The sequence below is a fragment of the Python bivittatus genome, unplaced genomic scaffold, assembly GCF_059951505.1.
Source record: "Python bivittatus isolate LINGU-HERP-01145 unplaced genomic scaffold, Pbiv_v1 ctg000340_np1212, whole genome shotgun sequence".
Lineage (NCBI taxonomy): Eukaryota > Metazoa > Chordata > Lepidosauria > Squamata > Pythonidae > Python > Python bivittatus.
This window is the reverse complement of record NW_028277056.1, coordinates 21,109,777-21,132,156: the sequence shown is the minus strand read 5'-3', so window position 1 is coordinate 21,132,156 and position 22,380 is coordinate 21,109,777. Positions and strand designations below refer to the sequence as shown.

At 39.7% G+C, this 22,380-nt stretch overlaps 1 protein-coding gene across 2 annotated transcripts in view; it reads left to right on the top strand.

The window, feature by feature from the left end:
* Positions 1-21,264, top strand: part of ATP8A2 (ATPase phospholipid transporting 8A2) — a 355,224-nt gene extending 333,960 nt beyond the window's left edge. For both annotated transcript variants that reach the window (XM_088140682.1, XM_088140683.1), the window contains 2 exons: positions 8,567-8,658; positions 16,182-21,264. In XM_088140682.1, the coding sequence (XP_087996808.1) occupies positions 8,567-8,658; positions 16,182-16,279 (190 nt within the window). In that variant the 3' untranslated portion in view covers positions 16,280-21,264. The remainder of the gene's footprint in view (positions 1-8,566; positions 8,659-16,181) is intronic.
* Positions 21,265-22,380: the final 1,116 nt, after the last annotated feature.

The following is a 22,380-nucleotide window of genomic DNA, read 5'->3' as shown; positions in this document are numbered from 1 at the left end:
GCTTGGTGTCCTTGGTTCCAGTCTCTAATCCTTCTTCTGATGTGATGCAGATGACCCTATTTTTTAAAAAAAGCTGAAATCCTTCTGATCATCAGTTGTTAAAGAAAGGGAATGAGGACTATTTTCAGATCTCTTTGCTCCCCCTACTCCAGTGTTGTCCAAACTTGGCCACTTTAAGATGAGTGGACTTCAACTCCCAGAATTCCCCAGCCAGTCCACTCATCTTAAAGTGGCCAAGTTTGGACAACACTGCCCTACTCCAAGTGTTGTCAGCTATTTAAAAAGAGACCTTCATGTCCAGTTCCAGCTGTTCCACGTGCCCTTTGGGGGACCATTGTCATAGTTTATGAAAACATGTTCATTATTGTCACCTGGATGGTTGTGTGCACATGTATGTGTGTGCATGTGCAAGTGTGTTCAACTCAGTGTGTAAATATGTCTGTGGGTGCAATTGGCTGTCACGTTGACTTACTGTTTTGGCATTCTGGAAATTGCCCTGCCGTGTTCTGATTCATTCCAAGAAAGTGCACTTTCTTGGCCATTTATTTTATTCTGTTCCCTTTCCGAGCTCTTTCATTTGTATTCCTTTTTTTTAATTGGCTTCCCTCATTCTCAGTAGGCTTGCAAGCAGACAATATAGGAATCCTGCCAGCCCTTCGGCCCATTCTTCTTCCCCTGAGGATTCCCCCTCCTCTCTTCCTCCACTCAGCATTTGTTTTTTCTCCTTCTTAATTGCACCCAGGTTTCCTGGGTGGTCCATCTGCGAACTAGATAATGGTGGAGTGTCTCAGCCTGCCTGAAGTTGATGTGTCATGCTTTTGATGAGGCCTCTTGAGTGCCTTCTGAGAACTGTTCTCTCTTTTTCGCCTTGTTTGTGTCCTGGCTCTTTCACACCTGCTTGAAAATGTGCTGGTCTGCTTGAAAATGTGCTGGTCTTTCAGAAATCAGGCATTTGGAAAACGCAGTGCACTGGGAGTTTTCTAATAGTGCAATCTAGGGCTAGATTGGGATACCACGTTTAAAAAATTGTGATGTTCTTCCCATTCTTCCCACTCACCTTTGCTTGAGGCCCCTACTGGTAATTATGCTGTTTTGATTTCGCATGAAACCATCCAAGAAGGTGTGTCTAATTATGGACAGAAACCTAGGCAACTTTAAGTGTCAAAAGTACAACATTATGCTGTTTATATGTATATAATAATTGTCTTGTCATTTTAGAAATAATGACTGTAAATAGAAATACAATACTGTAATATTTCATTGTGGTGGGGAAGACTGAGATTTGCTGAGTTGTTGGTCACCTGTTCTGTTTGTCCTCCAGGTATTACCTGTTGGTGGGCAGCTTCAAGGTCCTTGTTCTCCATTCTTATTGTTTTATCTTTAATCTGGACTTAGACTGTATACCCGTCAAATAAAGGTTTGTCCATTAACAGCCCTTCAACTGTTCTCTGTAAAGTAAGACAAATTATAGTGAAATTACAGTTGACTGACTTACCAATAATTGAGTTTATGCATTTGTGGTTGTACAGCTACATCTTCTCCCAGTTTCTTCAACATAAATATCAGTTCTGCTAGGAGTGATTCTTGCAAAATCTTCCACTAAGAGATCTACTCCCACCCCCACCCCCAAAAATCTGGATGATAAGCAGACTATCTTCAAGATCTGCTTTTCTAGTTCCATGATTTTTCCTTTCTTAAAACAGTCTTCTTCACTTAAAAATACCAGAAAATAAGATATCACATTCAATATAACAGAAGATCTTTAGAAATAATTTGACTTGCAGTGCCACAGGTCCATCTGAATCAGTAGGTTCCTGGCTTTCAGTGTTGTAACATAGGAGAAGCCAGTGCCAATCAGGACTGCTACCAAGGCCTGCTACCAGATACTTCGGGAATTACTAACAAGTGCTTGACCGGTTTGGTTACTTTTCTGAGATAGGCTTAAGTTGGCTGTTCTGATGTCACCAGATCACATTGTCATGTCTTAAAGATGGACGTGCAGTGGTAAGATTTAAGCTCCCATGTATCTCACTATAGTAAGAATTTTAAATACAGACCAGTAGCTATTATGTAAATCTATGCACATGTCGCTTTCATTTAGGCAACTCTCCCATCTTGTCTGCTAGAATTGACCTGCCCAATAAGAACCTCTCAGGAAAAATTGCTCATCGTCTCCCATTATCTTGAAATGATCAACACCAGGACAAAGTGTTTCTCTATAATGATCCCCATATCACAGAGCCACCTTCCCCTAGATATGAGATTAGCTTCAGCATTGTTAGCCTTCCAGAAACAAGTTAAGATGGGGCTTTTCTAAAGGTGTTTTTTTTAATTACTTGAGAGGATGCCAATGTTTTTATTGCTCTGATTAGATTGTTGGTTTTAATGCATTACATTTATTATACCCTGGATGTTTTATCTCTATGTTTATAATTATGCTTTCTGTACACTGCCAAGAGTTGTGTGATTGTGATGGTCTAGAAAGCTAATAACTAAATAAATAATGCAGGAATGTAAATTTAAAAATAAAGATTGTAAAGTTATGCAGAGCTAAGGCAGCTGTGTAAGCATACATTGAAAAAAAATAGCCTTAAAAAAACACCTATGGATTTTCTTGCTTGGCAGTCCCTCTTGCCCACACCAACCTGAGATCAAAGGAGAAAGTGAGGGAAAAACAAGTTCTATGATTTTAAAATCACTCCCATTGATAAGAGTTACACAGAACTGAGCAGCATGTGGAAATCACGGTCATCAAAGCAACCATCATGAGAATCTCTATGAAAGAAGTGAAGTGCTGAGGGCAAAGCAGTGCCTAGAGTTGGCTGGGAGCTTGTTTTCACTATGCAAGTGAACTAGACAATACATTACTGGGGAACACTCTAATATTGGCCCTGAAAATATCTCAGACACTTCCTGTTCACTGCATAGTTTAAAGTGGAGGTGGGAAAATTGTAGACTAAGTGCAACTCAGAGTCCTCTTTTGCCACCTGATCATGGTTTTCTCTCCAGCTTCTGTCCTGACCAGATGGTCACTACTGCAGTTTCTAAACTGCCCTATGATGGTAGAACTTTCTCAGAACATTTGCAAAACATTGTTCCTCTGGCTCTACAAATCTTGGTTAAGTAATTAGACAGTTTTATGAGTGATGATAGGCTGTGTTCATCTGACACACTTGCCCATAGTTCATTAAGCATGGATCTTTGCATTAACCAATTTGTCTAGATTCACACTGCATTTTCAGCTACACAGACTGTATTTGCAGAACAGGCTAGGCTAAAATGTGATTGGCTTGTTTATGCCTCAGGCTATTGCGAGAAGAGAAACTTTTCAAAGCAGCTGCCAACAATCTCAGGGTCTGAACAGTCATATTAAAAGCTGCATTATAACATCAGCAACATCATCAATGGTGATAAAGGGAGAGACAGTAGGAAAACAAAGGAGAAATGGCTGATTCTCTTCTTTTATTAGCATTTGGGAAAAGGAGTTAATGACCGTTGGAAGTGGGGAAGCTTAAACCCGTTCAGTGATTTTGTATGTCAATCTCAATTAAGTCTGTATGTTTGAATGGAGGGAATATGTACATATATACCTATGCAACCTTTGAACCATTGGTCTACACCACTTTGAGTCCTCAAGACTGAAATAATTATTCATCTGTGATCTGTTGCAAATGCTTTAATGGAGCTAAGTAGATCTGGGTTTGATTAAAAGCTGCATAGAAGAACATGGGACTGTTCCACGTACATTGCCTTGAACTCCATGATGAAGGTAAAGTGGAATGTTCTAAACTGCAGCTGATAAGAAAATGAGAGCCTTTTAATGTATGCTCCTGACCTTGCATGTGGTGGAGAACCCAGCCTGGAAGAAAGAATGGGGGGAAAAGGCACCACAGTTGCCCTAAGTTTCATTTACTTTCTCTGGCTGAAACCATTATTAACTTCACAATCAAAAGGTGCAAGTATTCCAAATCACTTTGATTTTGATCAGGCACAACCAACCAGATCTTTCCTCATTCAAAACCTGAGAGCCTTTCAGTCTCTACAATGAATCTGACCAACAAGAAACAAAGTTGTGTCAGGGATTCTTTTCTGTGCTTCTCATTACATCTGATTCGATACAAAGTGTGTGACCAGCCTTGGAAGCTGTGTTATTGATCTCCTGTTTATTTTGACAGGATATAGGAATATCAGTGCCTGTCTAGTCGCTGGAAGAGAAGCCCCCTAGCCCCTCCTCCCACATCAGCAGGTATCCTGGCTGACATACTTTGGTGCTCTAGGTCAGGGTTCCTCAACCTTGGCAACTTTAAGATGGGTGGACTTCAATTCCCAGAATTCCCTAAGTACAATGGCCTTAGTCCAAGGAGGAAAGGAAAAAGAGGATTCTAGCCATTAAATCAGAATTTTTATTCACATAAGAACAGCATTTCTTCTTATCCTCAGGGTCACAGAGGTGGAATACAGTACATCATTTTTGTCACAGATCAATTGTATACTGAGAAGCAGGTTGGTCTAGATTTACATCGATCCTTTACAACTGAATAAATGGAATAAACAGGGCCCAATATAGAATGGGAATTATGAGGAAATTGATTAAGGGTGCAAAGTTAGGACAAGGGAGTTAGAACTAGCTCCATCTCATTACTACTAAGCCAGGCTCCCAGATCTAACCTACATGTTAGATTTTCTTGTGTGTACTTTAAAGAACTAGCAACTTTACCAAAGAAGAGTTGGCAAGTAATTCATCCTTGTATTTAAATGAAAACATGCCCTAAACAGCAGGTAGCAATAGTGGTTTGGGGTAATTAAAGAAAACCATAAAAGTCATGCATTTACCATAGAGGCCGCTGTTTTTAAAAGTAATTTTTTCATATATGATTGTGAGAATATGAGGTGCTATCTCTGTATTCCTTTTCCTGTACTTGTATTAGAGCTTTATGTTCTGTCACAATCAGGCTAAGTGTGAACGAAAATGAAATCCTGCCTCTCTGTGCCAACTCAGGTTGCAATCCTGTACATTTATATAAGTTGCATTGAAAATAGAGGCACCCTTCTGAGTAGACATACGTAGTGATCACTTGACATTCAAAAGAAAATTACATGCATATACATGTATGTGTGTATAGAAATGTGTGTGTCCATAATGTGCAACAGTATGTGTATATATATGTGTGTGTGTGTGTGTGTGTGTGTGTGTGATAGAGAGAGAGAGAGAGAGTGCATGTACACATGTATTGATGGATTGATTTTTTGCCATCAAGTCATTTTCGACTCCCAGTGACCATATAGATAGATTTTCTCCGTGGCATTGATGGATAGATAGAGATAATAAAGCTATAAAATACTTTTTAAAAGAACCGGAGGGGAAATGCAAGGCTCATACCTTAAGTACGCATGCATTTTGAAATGAGAATAGACTCATTTCAATGAACAATTTGTATATTCAGTGGAGAATATCAGTTATTTCATGGCATAGCATTCTTTAAAAACGAATGTTTTACAAAGGAAAGTCTTCTCCTGCCCATCCCAACACTTCCTTTTTCTTTTTGACTTAATATTGAATATCTCTATCTTTTTCTGAGTTAAGGTCCCCAAGCTGCTGCTGGCCCATTTCTTTCCTCCAGCCTCCGAAATTCAAAACACATTTACTTGAAAGCAAGTCCTGCTAAAAAGCATGAGAAAGAAGCAATCAGCCACAGAGGAAATCAGCAGTGATCCTGCTCATTTGGACGAGGTTTGCCTAAGAGAAGTCTCCTGTACATTATAAGTGACTTCTGTTTTTAAAAGTTATTTACCAATACCCAGCTAGGATTGCTCAAAAAAGCTGCAGTTCTTGTTATAGTTTTGGTTGTGGAAAAGTGATGGAGAAGAATTGGCAGGAATATTTAAGACCTGAATGGATGCGTGCAGTTTCTATAATATTTCATACAGCTGTCTGTCTGTCTCTCAGTCTGTCTAGTAAGACTCCTGCATCTATCCACTTTAAGCTCCCTGCTCTGTCAGTGCCCCATTTTTACCATCAGCCAATTAGGGAACCCTGGAGGACATTCTGGGTCAAGCTACAGCAAGTGCCTTGAATCCTCATTAACACTAATTAGCACTTGGTAGGTTAATTGGTGGTGAATCTCATCTTTTTTTAATTACTCCACAAATAGACAGTGGGACCCTGTGGTCAGGATTGAATTATTCTGTTTGTTTTGATGCTCTTCCTCTGAATGTGTCAAGACAGATGTTGCTTGCCCAGGCTTAGGGATTTTTGGCTTTGGGGGAAGGAAAGCAAAGAGTCTATAAGACAAAAATATTTTTTTTACGGCTGTTAATTGGGAACTTGGCTTATGCCCTGGAATTATTATTCCCACCCCACTCTCTTTCCTTGATGAGATTGGAAGAATGCATCATCTGGACATAGAAAATCATTATTAGAAGTGAAGCTTCCCAATATTTTTCCTCTCTGGGAGCCCATTATATTTAATAAGCTATAGAAATAAAGATAAAGACTTCCCTGAGTCAGGTTCATCACCTAGTGGCTACCAGAACATGTCCATATAGTTTTCTGGGTAGCACAGAAGTGGTGTGCTATGGCATTCTTCCAAGATTTTTCTCTAAATTACAATGAAAAGATTTCTGGAAAGTAACGGTTAAGTGGTGCCCAATATCCAAGCAGAAAAATGCAATTTTCAGAATTCTTTTTGTAGAAGAGGAAGATGTTTCCCACATTATTTTAAAGGCCTCTGCCCCCTCTGTTTTTCCTTCCTGCATCTCTGGATTAGATGCCACGTAATTCTGTTCTCTCATATATGTAAAAGTTAGTTCAGAATTGGAATTTTTCATCTGAAGAAAAGAGCAACATGCGCTAGAAGTTGTCTTGGAGACTTTTGATGGATAATAAAAGCAAGTGACTCAATGATACAGCAACATTATATTGAGACTTGACAGGATATTGTGTATCACTTCAATAAGGCTTTATGAATGGTTGTCTACAAGCTGCCCTTTGTCTAGTATTCACTGTTTTCCATGCTACCAAGGAGGAGACACTTGTACTGCTACAGAGGAATATAGTGTAGCATAATTTGATGACTATGTGGTGACAAGGAGATGGCTTTAAGTGCTGATTAATACTGAGCTCCTGCAAAACATATTTGTTCTTGCATGCTTTATGTGGGTTTAGGGGCATATGTTTTGCCTCATTTGTGGGAAAAAGGCAGATACAGTTTACATAATATACTGTGGAATTATTGAGTTTGTTTTTCTACTGGAAGAAAAATGCCATGGATTTGGGCAGGGCCATTTTCCTGACATGAGTTGTTTAGAGTATTTCTCCATAATGTTTACTGTTACTTTAATGGAGAAAGAAAATTATATATTTGAGCCAGTAAAGAAACAGAAGAACAGAGTTCTCCTGGATCTGACCAAAGTCAGGCTAATCCAGCATCCTGTTTCCCACATGAGATGGATACAAACAGGCAAGAAAAACTAGTTATATTACCCTCCATGAATGTGTTAATGTCCTTTTAAAACCATCCAGAATAGTGGCTATCATTACATCTTCAATAAATTCCACAAAATAGTTATGTTGTGATTCAATAAGTTATTTTTGTCTGCTCTGACTCTCCCAATATCAAGCTTCACTGGGTGGCCACAGGTTTTAACACAGTAAGTTATTGAAGAAACGTTCCCCTGGATGGATGGATGGATGGATGGATGGATGGATGGATGGATGGATGGATGGAGATAGATAGATAGATAGATAGATAGATAGATAGATAGATAGACAGACAGACAGACAGACAGACAGACAGACAGACAGACAGACTTTTTCTCATGGGGTTCCCAATTTTTTGGGATTGGCGAGCCACCTCAGCCTCTTTTTTCTAGGGGCATATTTCCAGACAGACCTCTGGACCTCATCGCCCTATTGTTTTATTTTCCAAAATGCCTCTGAGCTCAGCAGAAACCTTGGCAAGTTTTCTTTCCAGTTCAGAATTGCTGCTTTTGTTAAGGAGCATAAAAATGTAGCTTTTCTTTGATCAATGTGGCTTCAACTTGCACATATGGTATAAGCCCCAGACCCCATAAGCATACTGTTCCTGGTCCAATGAGGTAACATTTGTGTTTGAGCTGACTGAAAGTGCCCATGCATGAAATGGAAAACAGAAAAGGCATTTATTGTCGTCATCATCATCATCATCATCATCATCATCATCATCATCATCATCTCCAAGATCAGAAGATCTGAACAGGACTAAATACAAGTATAATAGAAACATTACCATATTTCATATTACTTTGTGTCACCCTTTCCTTTTACAGTAGCTTTGGCACCATAGCAGATGGCCGATAGCAAGCAGTGCAATCTTCTGGAACCTTTACATTAACTTGGAATACCAAATCTGTATGTCCACATACCGAGAGGACATTATAATTCATTAAGCTCTTGTTTATTCTAAACATGTATTAGAAGAATGGAAAGAACAAGTTCTGCTCTGTCACCAATGTATTCCCATTTTTTAAGAGGGTACTTCATAATCTACCTCTGGAGATTCACTTGACTTGACCTTTTGTCTTGCAGCATGAATGAACGTGACCACTTGTTAAAAAGGCTGGGCAGAAAGACCCCTCCGTGCCTCTTCCGCGCTCATTCTATCCAGCAAGGAGTCCCACGTAAGTACTATACCATGTGTAGAGTGTCTCGGTTCTGAAATACCACAGGAGTCAAAGTCTGCCTCGAGCTTGCATGTAAAACCTCTGTGGAAATAAATGAAAAGTACACAGAAGCAACGAATGGCAGATAATGCCAAACCAATGTTTTGTGTAGCTTTGCAAAGCGAAGATTAAATTCAGAGGGAAATTCAACCAAAAATAATATATATTTGTAATTGGACTTAGTGTATGCGTTTTCCAAAATTTTAAGTAGTCTTTAATGTTTGCAAAATCTTTTCATTTTCCATGTCCCAGTCACTCCAGAACCTCTTCATTAGGAGAAACATATCCCAGTGAAAGTACTTCTTTAAACCATGCTTGTATTTATAAAATATTCCTAGTGAAGCATAAAACAACTGAAAGGGTATTTAAATGAGGCCATTGTATGGCAGAATTACACAACTTTTTATGTATCTCAGATATGGATTGAATAATTGTTTTCAACCTGGCAATCTCACTGCATTGTGGTTCAGATATTGCTTCAGTGGAATAAACTGCACATCACTTCCTCAGCATCGATTAATATGCAACTTGATTTTTTCCCATATGTAACTCCCCTCACTATGTTGCTTAGATTAGTTGGGGACCCATGACTATTTGGAAGACTCAGAAAACATCAGGACAATTATTTCTCCTTGAGATTTGGGTTCCCATTTGTCCACAGTGAAGAGTTAGTGTTAAATGCATGGGCTTCAGAAAGTTTTTTAAATAGTGTTCCAGAGCTATTTGTACGAATTCTGTTGAATTGAATTGCCCTTCTTCCACTGTTTATTGTATTTATAACCATTTTCTCCCCCAAGAAACTCATACCCTATGGAATTCTCTTCTCCCGTTATTCTTATAAAGGTTACATATGTTGAGAAAAAGTAACTGGCTAGCAATGGATTTGAAAGAGTACAAGTCTTTGGGCCCATTCTCACATCACACTAACTGCAGCATTCCACTAACCATTTTTAAATAATGGTTCTTCAGAGGGTTGTCTTTGTCTCATTCCCAACTCATCACAGAGGCAGCTTAAATTGGTATTTAGCTGTTTCAGCTTTAATGTTGGGCTTCCTTTTCCTTCCAACACAGTGTTTTGCTGTGGACGTGATCAATAATGATGCAACCTCCCCAGCTCCTACTGGATTCTGTTGGCTGTGAGCAGCCATTCTTCCAGTCACTGGGTACCCCCCATCACTGCAGAAGAGAGTAGATACCTAGCTTCTGAAGAGACATCTGCCCACTTCAGAAAGCATCAGTCAGGCATTGCACAGGCTCTTATATACTCCAGCTTAGTCTTCTCTTGAAAGAATATAAGATCTGTTTTTAAACGCAGGTTCAGTGCTTTTTTTGAAAGAGTATTTTACTTGTGTTTTTAAAAAGTCTAACATCCCTTTCAGGCAGGGTGCAATGTTATAATTGTTGATCTGTATTTTTGTAAGCAGTCATGAGTCTGAATGAATTTAGTGGCATATAGAATCAATTAGTCAATCAAGGTTGATTTGAACTGGGTAAAAAGAGCTGGGTTCTGCCAGCTCCTTGCCGGGGGGGAATCTTTTTTTTTTCCTCTGCAGGCCCAGCTTGATTTGCCCCATTTCTAAACTCTTTCTTGTCAGCTTTTCCCCATACACCAAATATAGTCCTATTCTGTTAGCTTCTCAGAGATATATCATGCTGCAGGCAGGCAGAGTCTTGAACACCTTTATATAATTTCTTTACAACATTTTCTTTGGCTTCAAAGAATAAATATAAATCTTCAGATTCTTCCAGTGGATTTGTATTGTGTCCCCATCTGCTGTGGAGTGACCCTCACCCTCCCCAAGAAAGTTACGTGTGGTATAAAATAGTCACCCTCTCCTGACACTGAATCTTGCAGTTAACCATTCCTGGGTTAAGTTGGCTGGAGCTGGACTTCATCCTAGCATTTGGAAAAATGGGGGAGCTGCTTCAGATGGCAATGACTAGAAGGCACTATTGAAAAACTGGAGAACAGAGCTCTCAACTTGCCCTGGCCTTTGAAATCTACCCTGCTGCTTTCAGCTATAGGGAAGGAAACTCTCCTGTTGCTGGTTTCAGAGTAGGGCTCAGTTGCTGGTCCAGTCAGTTTACATATGAGAATTGTGGAAGAAGCCTTCTTGGGAATGGTGAACTCCATAACAAGATGACTATGGCCAAATGATGGTGATGGAGGACACTCCCTTATCCAAGCTGTGGAGAATTAGAAAGAAGGAGAGGCTCGGCCTATCTAGCAACTCTCTGGTAATTATACTGCCACAGAGGCTTCCTATTTTCCTTAATTCATTAACATACTGCTGCAAGCTCTAAAGGCATTGAGTTATCCACGTTTTTCAGAGAATGCTGGAGACATACAGATATTTTGTAATCTGCACCCAGGATAATGCATTGAGTCTTGATGGATGCCAGTGTTAGGAAAAAAGGTCTCTATCCATGCTACACATCTTGCCATATATGGCTTTTTACGTTCTTGTATTTCTGCCCATCCTACATATGGGATTCCAATTCAGAAGTTATTTACATATGCTGTATATACAAATGTAAATAAATCACTGATGATTTGTACCCTTAGGCTGCTTCCAGAGTGGATTCACTTGAAAAGTAGATGATAAAAATGAACATTTCCTCTTTATCGTGACGGTTCATGCTTAGGGGAAATAATTTAAGAGACTGCCAGAACAAAAATCTGTGTGCTAGGGGTAGGGAGAGAGACTATTCCAGCACATGGAGGAGCAGCAGAGAAAGACCGTGTGCGGTTAGATATTCTCTATAAGGTTGCCAAAGTCATCCCGTAACATTTACCAGGTTGCTAAGCCAAAGAAAGGAGAAAGAGGAGGGCATTCATTCAGCTCTGTTAGCTCATCCCTCATCAGTACTGATGATGAAGTATTGCTAAAGGAGCCAGTCCAGTTTCAGAATAGTTGCAGTCATCAGCCTGTTTTCCTCATAACCATAAATTTTCATTGTAATTTAAAGCCCTTTTTAAACACTGTCTGATACTGATCCATAGTCCTCAGTAACTTCTGTTGCCCCTTGTCAAATAATATTATAGTACAGAGCACAAAGGAATGAAAACAGGAAACAGTAGGTTCCTTTTAACAAACAGCAGTTTAAATCAAAAGAAATTTGTATTATGTTGGAGATGGGCTATCTGGTTTCTGTAGGCAACAATGTGTTCACAGAGAGGGTTTTTTTTTTTTTTTGCCATCTACCTGGTTCTATGCTGTGCCAGAGCTTCCCCGCCCCCCAAAATCTTGTAATTAAAAAATTAAGCAGGAAGCTAATATGCTGCAAAACACCAGCCTTCCGTATTATCTTCATTTCCAAAAACCGTGTGGGGCCTGTGAAGACCTACTGATATTCTTGGAAAATAAAAAATTGGGGGTGGGGGGGGTGGGGAAGGAGAGGAATGGCTGTAGGGTTTTGTTTGGAAGGATGCTAACTTGTTCAGAAAACAGACAAAAATAAGCTAGAATGGTAGAGGGCTAATGAGGAGTAGCCTGATTAGTTTGCCTTCTGGTAAATGGATATTTTGCGCCTGGCCATGCCTGTCAGGGCAACCATTTTGTGAATAAGCATGCCCTTCTTCCCATGGCTGCCATTTTGAAGAACATCCCTGGAATGCTCACAAAGGCCAGATGCCCATCAACTGAAAAATATTGATTATACAATAAAGGGGTAAGCAAACAGTCTGCGATGAAATGCAAAAGTAGATTAATATTCTTTTGGAAAGGAGGATAGTTCCACATTGACTTGTAGGCAGCAAGACAGAAAAGGAGAACAGTGATTTAATGCTGTATCCTAGAGGTTGCCTCATAGTAATAACAATAAATTTGCACACCACCCGACTCCCAGCAACTCTGGGCAGTTCAGAAGTACAAAACACAGAAAAAACAATGAAACAATACATCAGTAAAAACAAGGAACAAAAGATGGCAAAAACTGGGCAACTTCAAGAAACAGACCCACACTACATAGAAGGGGGCTTAACTCAGCTTTGCCAAAGGCCTGGGTGAAGAGCTAGGTCTTCAAAGTCCTTTGAAACACCAGCAGGGCGTGGGCTCTCTAGTTCTCAGGGGGAGCCTCATTCCAGAACGCAGGTGCTGTGACAGAGCAGGCATGCTTCCAGGGTCCTGATAGATAACATTGTTTAATCAAAGGGGTCCAGAGTGTACCAACCTTGCCAGATTGAATTGACTGGGCAGATGCTATGGGAGATAGGTGGTCCTTTGAGGTCCTATGTCATGTAGAACTTTATAGATTACAACCAGCACCTTGAATCACAATTGGATGCAAACTGGCAACCAGTGCAGCTTATCAAAAAGGCGTATTAAATGCCCATACCAAAGCATGCCCATCACTGTCCATGCTGCTGCATTCTGACTACCTGAAGCTTCTGGGTGGTCTTCAAGGACAGCCCCATGTAGAATGTATTGCAGTAGTCAAGTTGTAGCTTTTGGAAATATTTAAGAAAATCACCAAAGGGGGGGTGGGGCTATACTATGTTTCAAATTCTGTTGTAAATAGTGTATATGTTTTTAGCATATTAAAGAATGGGAGTGCAATTTTTAATGGCTTTCCAAAATGCTTGGCATTGTTGGCATCCTAAACATTCTAATAGAAATCGAAAGCAGTTGTGCTTTAGGACTAAGTTTGGTTCCTATGCTGGCACCTGTTTGACATCAATGTCGGTAGCAGACTTCGCAGTTAAGTCCTGCTATATGGATTTTTCATTCTCAGCTGTTCTCTGAATAAAAAAAAAAACACTTTGTGGTTTCCTGTGTATGTGAAAGTTTTCAAAACACAGTGGAAGCATCTCAAGATTCATCTCAGAGCCAAGCTATGTAAGACCTAAAAGAAGGAAACCACAAATCATGACAAATGCCAACTCACAGAGCTGCATCTTTCCCTCCTTCCTTTCTTCCTTCAGTCCCCAGCATCAGCAGACGCTAATGCTAAGCCCATCTGCCTTCTCCTGATCCCCTTCCCAGCACCTTCCCAGCCTGAGATGATTGCAGGTGATCAGAGCAATGGCAGTGATGAGTCACAGAGATAGCTCGTGCCTTGAGCGCTTCCTGGAAGGCAATGGGCATGATTCTCATTCTGAGGCATGGAAAGGGAAGGATGCTGCCACAGCTGGAAGCACAGAGATAGTTGGACAGGAGGGGAGGAAGAGAGAAAGACACCAACTCTGGAAAAAGTCAGGGGATCACCTGTATGGCACTGTGCTTCAGAACTGCTTTTTAAATGTAGAAGCATATGTAAGAGATGTCTTCTTTTTTCTTCAGCACTTCTGAGTTCTAAGAAGCATTTAATTCAGTATTTATTTTTAATCTATACTCAGGTTATTCAGTACTCAGCACACAAGCTCTCCCGCTACCACTGCTAGTACATGCAAAGGGACTCTTACAGTTTCAAACAGCTTGGTATAGAAAAGGTGGGGATAAAGGATAGATGGCAGCCATACAGCATTGATTCGTTCTGAAAAGTAGTGGAAAAGGGAGATCAACATGTAGCATTTTAAGTTCTTGTCTGCTACAAAAAGCTTTTCTGTGCTTGAAGGTGGGCTTTTCACTGACCTTGCCCAGGTCTTAAACTTCAGAAGCTCTACCTCACAAAGAGAATGCCACACTAGATAAAGACAAACACAAATTTTTAATTGGTTCACAATTGAAAATCCATGGACCATCCTTTATCTGAGATATCCATTGTCAGAGACCATTCTTTATTTATTTCCATGATTGCAACTTCTGGATCATTCATGGCACACAGTGGCCTCCTGATACTATTCTTTCTCAATATTTATTTTTTCCCATGGCTGCTTTTAAAACAATGGCCACGGTTGTTACACACTATCGGATAAAGTAGAATGAATGAATGAATGTGTGTATATATGTATTTTTGTGCGTTTTTGTCTGTGTGTGTGTATATGAGTGTGAGTATGTGTGTATAGATGAAGGAAGGAAGGAAGGAAGGAAGGAAGGAAGGAAGGAAGGAAGGAAGGAAGGAAGGAAGGAAGGAAGGAAGGAAGGAAGGTTCTTTCTGCTGAGATTGGTGTCAAAGGATATTTCTCCACTGCTGAGTTGAAGTACTATCCATGCATCATTGTGCTGGCAGAAAACAATACCAGCATGACCTTTACTGCCTCCATTGCTAATCCCTATCCTACCCCTACTTCTCTATTTCAAGTTATTGCAGTCAATTGACTTTCCTCTAAGATAATAAGTGGTAAAACCTAACAGGACCCTGCCTTTGGAATCTGTCAGCTTAAGGCAAGAAAGTCTACTTTAACACCGGCACAACTATGGTTGACTTAAACATGTTTCATGCATGGGATGAGGATAAGATTAATGCAATGTCATGGGATAATGGTAGAACAAAGATGTTACCAGGGCATGCTTGTACTCTGTATTAGTGCAAGCGGGGAAAGGCCTAAAATCTGGCTATGCAGTGACACCGGTTGCCTGTCAAGTGAAGAAAAAAGAAAAAGAAATTACAACAAAACAATAAAATAAAATTTTACCAAGCAGGATAAGAGCAAAGATCCTTTCATCCCCACTTGATGCAAAAGGCATATAAATCAGTTGCTTACACAAACACACAAACGCATACACCATGTCTGTCCTTTATGTTGTGTGGAATTTTAAAGCCATATGGGAAAAGAATTCCAGCAGTTCCTGTGAGGAAGAACTAAAGGCTTCCTAGGCTGGGATGTTTATGGGGCAAACTCCACTGAGTCTGAGCAATTTATATCTATCTATCTATCTATCTATCTATCTATCTATCTATCTATCTATCTATCTATCTATCTATCTATCTATCTATCTATCTCCATACTACAGCTTCAGATAAACTGCAGAGGAAGCAGAAAAAAGAATTAGCTCAGCTCTCAAATGACGGTGCAGAATCCTCACATGGAAGTGCCTGAAAAGTTCATTTTTAAATGAAAAGACGTTAGCAGACCCCGCTCCCTCTAAACCTTTCTCATACTTACAGAACTATGCATTGGTGTGTGGCTCATGTTTACCCTGAAAATAGTGGATACTGGACCATGTTCGTTTTTTAATGCTCCCTGAACAGCAGTTGTGTTTGAGGCATCATGGTTCCTCACTCTAGATTTGGTTCAGTTCTCCCAATATTTTTCCCTTTAGTTAAAAACAGGGATGGGGTAGGAACATAGGATACTGGGTTTGGGAGAAAACAAGCTGAATCCCCCATGTTCCTGATTTTAGTTCTAATGAATGCATGGGCGGGGGGATCTAGTGCTGTGATAATGTTCTCTTCTGGTCAGGGTTATCCACATTACCCTGAAAGAACATCAGAAAAAAGGCTGTAGTTGTATGGACTGAACTGGGTTTATCTGCTTCTGATCTCCTCTCATATTATATCCATTGCATACTCCTTCTCTCATAGCTGTTAAAGAAGCAAACTGTAACCTCTGTCTGACTCCAAATGTCTTTTTCGGCTCTTTCCTCTTCTCTCCCCAGATGGTTATGCTTTTTCTCAAGAGGAGCATGGGGTCGTTTCTCAGTCTCAAGTTGTTCGATCCTACGACACTACAAAGCAGAGAGCTGGAGTTGAATAACATGGACTTCTCCCTTGATTGGTGGCTGGAGGAAAAAGATGTGGATCAATGTGTCCACTGTGAATACACCCTTGAGTAAGGCTGGCAGCAGCAACATAAACACCGGAAAACCCTTTACCGTGGCCTTAGCCAACAAGTTTGTTCTCTATGCTTCTTCCAGACCTTCAGCACACTTTGTAGGGGGGCAGTCCTTGTTGGAAGCCAGCTGTTTTGCTCTGCCTAACTTTTGGTTTACATGGTTTATGAAACATTTGGCTCTGCTACCCAAGGTGTGATACTGAAAACATTTTGTTTCTATCGCCATTTTTCAAAAGGTATCTGTGGTTTTGGAGAGAAAACAAAAATGGTTGTATGGCCCGTTGCTGGTCTACCATTGCTTAATTCAAATTTCCTGTTTTGTCATGCCCAGACTCAGCTGCATGTATGAAACCTTTATAATTCTCACTGTTTATTTGACTGGAATGTTCACAGAGAGGCAAAGAGGTGCAGGAAAACAAATACAACCCAGAAAAAGGGGGAGGAAAGGAATAAGGCCCAAGAACAATCATAATCGGCTTGTCTTGGAATGGATCAGCACTATATCAAATACTTTACAGGATAGTTAGCTGTTTACACAAACCACAAACAGACATCCACAATAATTTACTTTGCTGTAATACTATCTATCACCCAAGTCATTTGAATGCCAGGCCTGTCTCTCAAAACAACAGCTAAAGTATAGCTTTCTCTTAAGTGCTGGGATAGATCTTGTCTAGGTATGAAACAGTAATGGTTCTAGAGAAATGTTCTCTAATGTTCTGATGAATAGGCAAAGAAAGTATCTAGCTTTAAAGTCAGTCACATCAATCTAAGCATTTTGTCCCCACTGTTGCTCATGGCTTAAAATATTCCAGCACACATGTGCAGATACAAGCCAGTGCCTTAACATCTTCTGCTTGTGAAACTGATTAGAACTTTTGAGAGATAGAACAAGAGTACATTTTGGACTAACTGAGCCTTAAGAAAGAATATATATTAGATCAAGAAAGTACGGTGACTCTGAAGTTTTTGCTGCTGTGTAACAAGATCTCCTTTCAAATAAACACAGTGAAGAAGTAACCTCCTTCCCTGAGAAAATATATCAAGGAAATAAATGAAGACTTAACCTGATAGTAACTTAAGCATCTCTGTTTCTATTCATCACTTGGAGAAATGGCACAAGAATGTTAAATGTTTTCTATGGTTGTTGGAAGTCTCTTAACAAGTACAGGGGAGTTTCAGTTAGTGATGGTTGTTTATTTTTCTTAAAATCAGCCTCACGGTCATGGCAAGTCCACTTTAGGGAACAGTATCCTATGAGGATTGTCTTTACAAATATGCTCAGATTATATTGCAAAATATGGGGCTAATATTTGGGTTGTTTACTTTTTTCTGGCAGGGCTTTCTGTGCTGTGAAGAGAATTCTGTTAAAGAAAAGGTAGAGCTATCAGGAAAGGAGCCTTCTGCCTGCTGATAGTTCTAACTATCATGTCATTCTCAACATCACAAAAATCCTGCCAGAAAAATAAGTTGGCATGCCCAGTTAGCATGCCAGTCAGCAGATGTGTTCATAGGTCCACAAAAAGAACGTTCTTGTAACCTTTCTTCTCCATAGCATTTTAATTTCTGGAATTAGGTTTTTGAAATGCTGAGAACCCTTGCTTAATTGGTTGGCTCCCTCTCTGGAAGGAATAGCATGTCCAATGTATATCTTGGAATCCTGCATGATTCCAGAGAAAGAAAGACGTGAATAGAGCCCTTAGATTCACCTGGTGCTGCTGTCTAGGCACGCCTTAGTTAGTCCTAGCAGCCTCACCACATTTCTGAATAGCTTAAGATAAATACCATTGCAACTTTGTCCTCAGGTGCATCGGCCGGTTATCCTGTGTGCTGTATATAAGGCCTTAAAATGTTGACACTGTATTAGTCCCTTTTGCTGACAGTCTTCTGGAACTTAGGTAGATTTAAGAAAATTTAGCCATATATAAAGATCTTCTCATCCAGAAAAAGGAAATCAACCATCACTTTCCTTAGACTGGAGGGCCTGAAATGAATTCCACTGCTTGAGTGTCATCATTCAATATGTCCCTAGTATCACTTTTAAGACTTCACATTTCCCTGCAGTAGTTTTTGATTCCACAGCATTCTAAAGGGTTTTCCCTAGATCATAACTAGGAAGGACATAATATCTAGTAGCACTTGCTTAAAAAATGATTTGGGAGAAGTGCTTTGGGCCTTGTACAAACACAGCACCTTTTTCCTATTCATTAAAGCAACCTGATTTTTTCAGACTTTGGCTGTTGCTTTAAGAAGTCTACTCATTAAAATAAATGTGACTCTTACAGGAGCAGCATTCTTTTTTTCAGGTTCACACAGTATTTTTCACTATGAGCTATGGTGACCGAAGTTCCTGGTCATTATAGTTGGGTTTAGAGCAGGGGTCCCCAACCCCTGGGCTGCGGACCGGTACTGGTCTGTGGCCTGTTAGGAACCGGGCCGTACAGCAGGAGGTGAATGGCAGGCGACTGAGCAAAGCTTCATCTGTATTTACAGCCACCCCCCATCACTTGCATTACCGCCTCAGCTCCGCCTCCTGTGAGATCAGCAGCAGCATTAGATTCTCCTAGGAGCGCGAGCCCTACTGTGAACTGCACATGTGAGGGATCTAGGTTGCACACTCCTTATGAGAATCTAATGCCTGATGATCTGAGGTGGAGCTGAGGCGGTGATGCTAGCACTGGGGAGCGGCTGCAAATACAGAGTATCATTAGCAGAGAGGTTTGACTGCACAGAGACCAAAATAAATCAATTGTTTGCAGACTCATATCCAAACCCTATCATGTATCATCCCGAAACCATCCCCTGTCCCGGTCCATGGAAAAATTGTCTTCCACAAAACCAGTCCCTGGTGCCAAAAAGGTTGGGGACCGCTGGTTTAGAGGATGAATGAAGAAGGAAGAAAAATGATTAAGAGATTGGAAGCACAGGTGATGGGTTGGCTTGGAGCTAGACCTGGTGAAAATATATGAATTAGTTCAATTTAAAAAGAGCCACCTGCTTATTGTTTTTCTTGTTTTTATAATTAGTTTCATACAAAGCAGAGGCAATGCCAATCATTTGAATCAGTCAAAGAAGTAAAGGTAGAAATAACATAACCAAGAAAGATCTGTTAAAAAAAAAATTTCTAGGACACATTTCTGAAATCACATTTCACAGGACTTAGAATGGCCATCACAATCACCAAATATTAGCAGTCCTATCTACCACCCTATTGTGTTTATATACATGTAATATAAATTGGGTACATTTATGCACAGCAGTAGTTAAATAAATCGTCTTTCTGGAATTCAAAGCTTAAAATCTGAACAGTTAAAGCTATAACTATACTGCAGTGCTTAGGCTGCAATCCTGGGAGTAAGACCCATTTAATGGTCTTACTTCTAAGGAAACTTGCAAAGGATTAAGGTACTGTTAAACACTACATTTTGCCAGTTTAGTGAATTAATTTCTCCAACAATCCTTGAGAATTAGAGAGCTTAGAAAGATCTACAACAAAAAAGTTAAATTCACAGAATTCTTTGAAAAAAAGCTGCTTGTGGCATCCATCTAGGATGCACAGTGAAATCAACTCTTTTACAGGTAGTCCTCAGGTTACGACCATTCATTCAGCGACCATTCAAAGTTATGACAATGCTAAATGAATGATACTTACAATGGGTCCTTGTCATTTCAGCTGCCACAGCATCCCCACAGTCACATGATTTCAATCTGGGTGCTTGGCACCTGGCTTGCAATTACGATGTTGCAATGAGCTGCAGTCATGTGATCATGATTTCTGACATTCCCTGCTGGCTTCTCACAAGCAAAGTCAATGGGGAAGCCAGCAGGAAGTCGGAAGTTGGGGTCATGTGAGGTCCTCACTTAATGATCCATGCAGTTTAACTATGGCACTTCGGGGATTGCCTTTGCTAAGTGACACAGTCACATGACATCCCGCTTTATGACCGTATCACTTACTGATGGCAGTTCTGGTCCCAATTGCCCTCATAAGCCAAGGACTACCTGTATTTGCTAACTCTGTGTTGGATTTTGGCTTCTATTTTAGCCTACCAGATCTTGGCTGCAGAAATCAAGGCAACCACAAGATGTCAGAAAAGAGATATCAAAACTTCTGCCACCTACTGGCTATCTAGATTTTTGCTGCCTGGATCTGGTAGCCTTATTGTATATACCCATCTTGATGTTACTCACCTAATATTTTTTATTTAGGTCAAAACCTTCATCTAGTTCTCTTCCTGTGGTGTATGTCTCACATGTTGATTAAATCATTTTTCAACATCTTTGAATCTATTTTAAGGCAAGTGAAAATGAGCTGGAACTGTCTGAAATGACTTTGTCCCAAATAAGCAGACTTTTGAAGGTATACTTCAGAGATTTGAAATTGTTGTCAGAAAACTCAGTTTTTCCCAGTTTCCCCCTCTCTTTCTTTTGGAAGAAGCCACATTTGTAGTGTAGCTTGAAGTGTTGTAGTGGTTAATGTTTAAATCTCTTGGCAAAGTAAAATGAAGCAATCCCAAACCAGGGAGATTCCATAAGTCCCACTCAGAGAGGGAACCCAACATGATTGCAAGTATACAAACTCACCTCTGCTGATCTGACCAACTTCCTCTGTCAGGTTCAATCTATTTACCACTAACTGCAGATCCCACATATGTCCAAACTTATATTCAGTACCATTAACAATACTCATATGGCCTTTCTAGCATGAGAAGGAAATATGGAGGTTCCTGTCCTTTTTGTTTGCTCGTTGTTCATTTGCTGGGAGGGGAGGTTATGTTTAACAATAGTCCCACTTACCTTTGGGAAAATATGAACAGGTAACTCCATATGAAAATAACTGACATATTCTGCTTTTATGTATTCTTTCAGAACTGTAATAATTTATTGTGTATAGAGACATAGCTTTATCATACCTAGTGTTTATGTAAATAAAAAGCCTTACCTTTATATATACACACATATATAAATGTATTTTAAAAATGCCAAAGAAATACTGTCTTCTGTCTCATCTTGAAGTTTCACTATATGAAATTGATATTTATATTTATTATATGTAACACACTAGAAGGCTATGGACTGTTTGAAGTCCTGCCTTTTTCCAAATGCATCTTCACAAGGATTATGTCTGATTAATTTGAATTAGTCTCAAATAATTTTGAGAAATTCACAGAGAATTTCTTGGTGGGCTTTCCCAAACTGTTAATGAATTTCAGCCTGTTTAATCACATATATCCTCTATCCAAATTCTCTGTACACTAACTATCGTTCCAAAATATATTAATATTTTCAAGGAAAGCAACAACCCAGTTCTTAGCCCTTTCATTGCTTTCATCCAAATAAGCTGACATTTTTATATCTGACCCTAAATTTCCCATAAATATTTTTTTCAGTATTTTTGCACCCTTCCAAACAAATTTGCAGAATTCTACATCTTCCCAAAAGAATATTGCAAAATGCACTTTCTACCTCATCTCATCCAATTTTATTATTTTCTGTTTTGGAAAGCCATTTTCAATATGCCCCTGCTTTATTTTTTAAAATCCTTATTTAACCATTTTAATAACCTTCTTTAATCCAAACTCTATACTCATGGAAGCTGTTTTTGAAAGCATTTCTAGACTATGTTGTAACGTCGTTTTGAATGTAACCCTCTGATTCCTTGGAGGATATGGCATGACCATCTGAAGAGATCATCCTGGAGGTTGTAAAGCTTCTCATCAATAAGGTTTTCACTCTGACGGTGCTTCTAGCAGCAATGACAGTGAAAAGCAGGGCATGGAGAAGGCCATTTTCAGGGATGTAACCATTGTTTTTCCTTAAACAGAGCCTACAGCATGAAAAAAGTTAAATGAAAAAGAAAGGGAGATATATTCTATCCTGGCTGATGGTTCTTCTACCATGGATTCTTTTTTTCGTGTCTGTATAGGATTGTTTTACTTTCTGACCAGTTTTGATATGTAGCATGACCTTCAGATGAAAAGGAATGCCACACTTTGATTAGAAAGAGAAAAGTAAATAGAGAA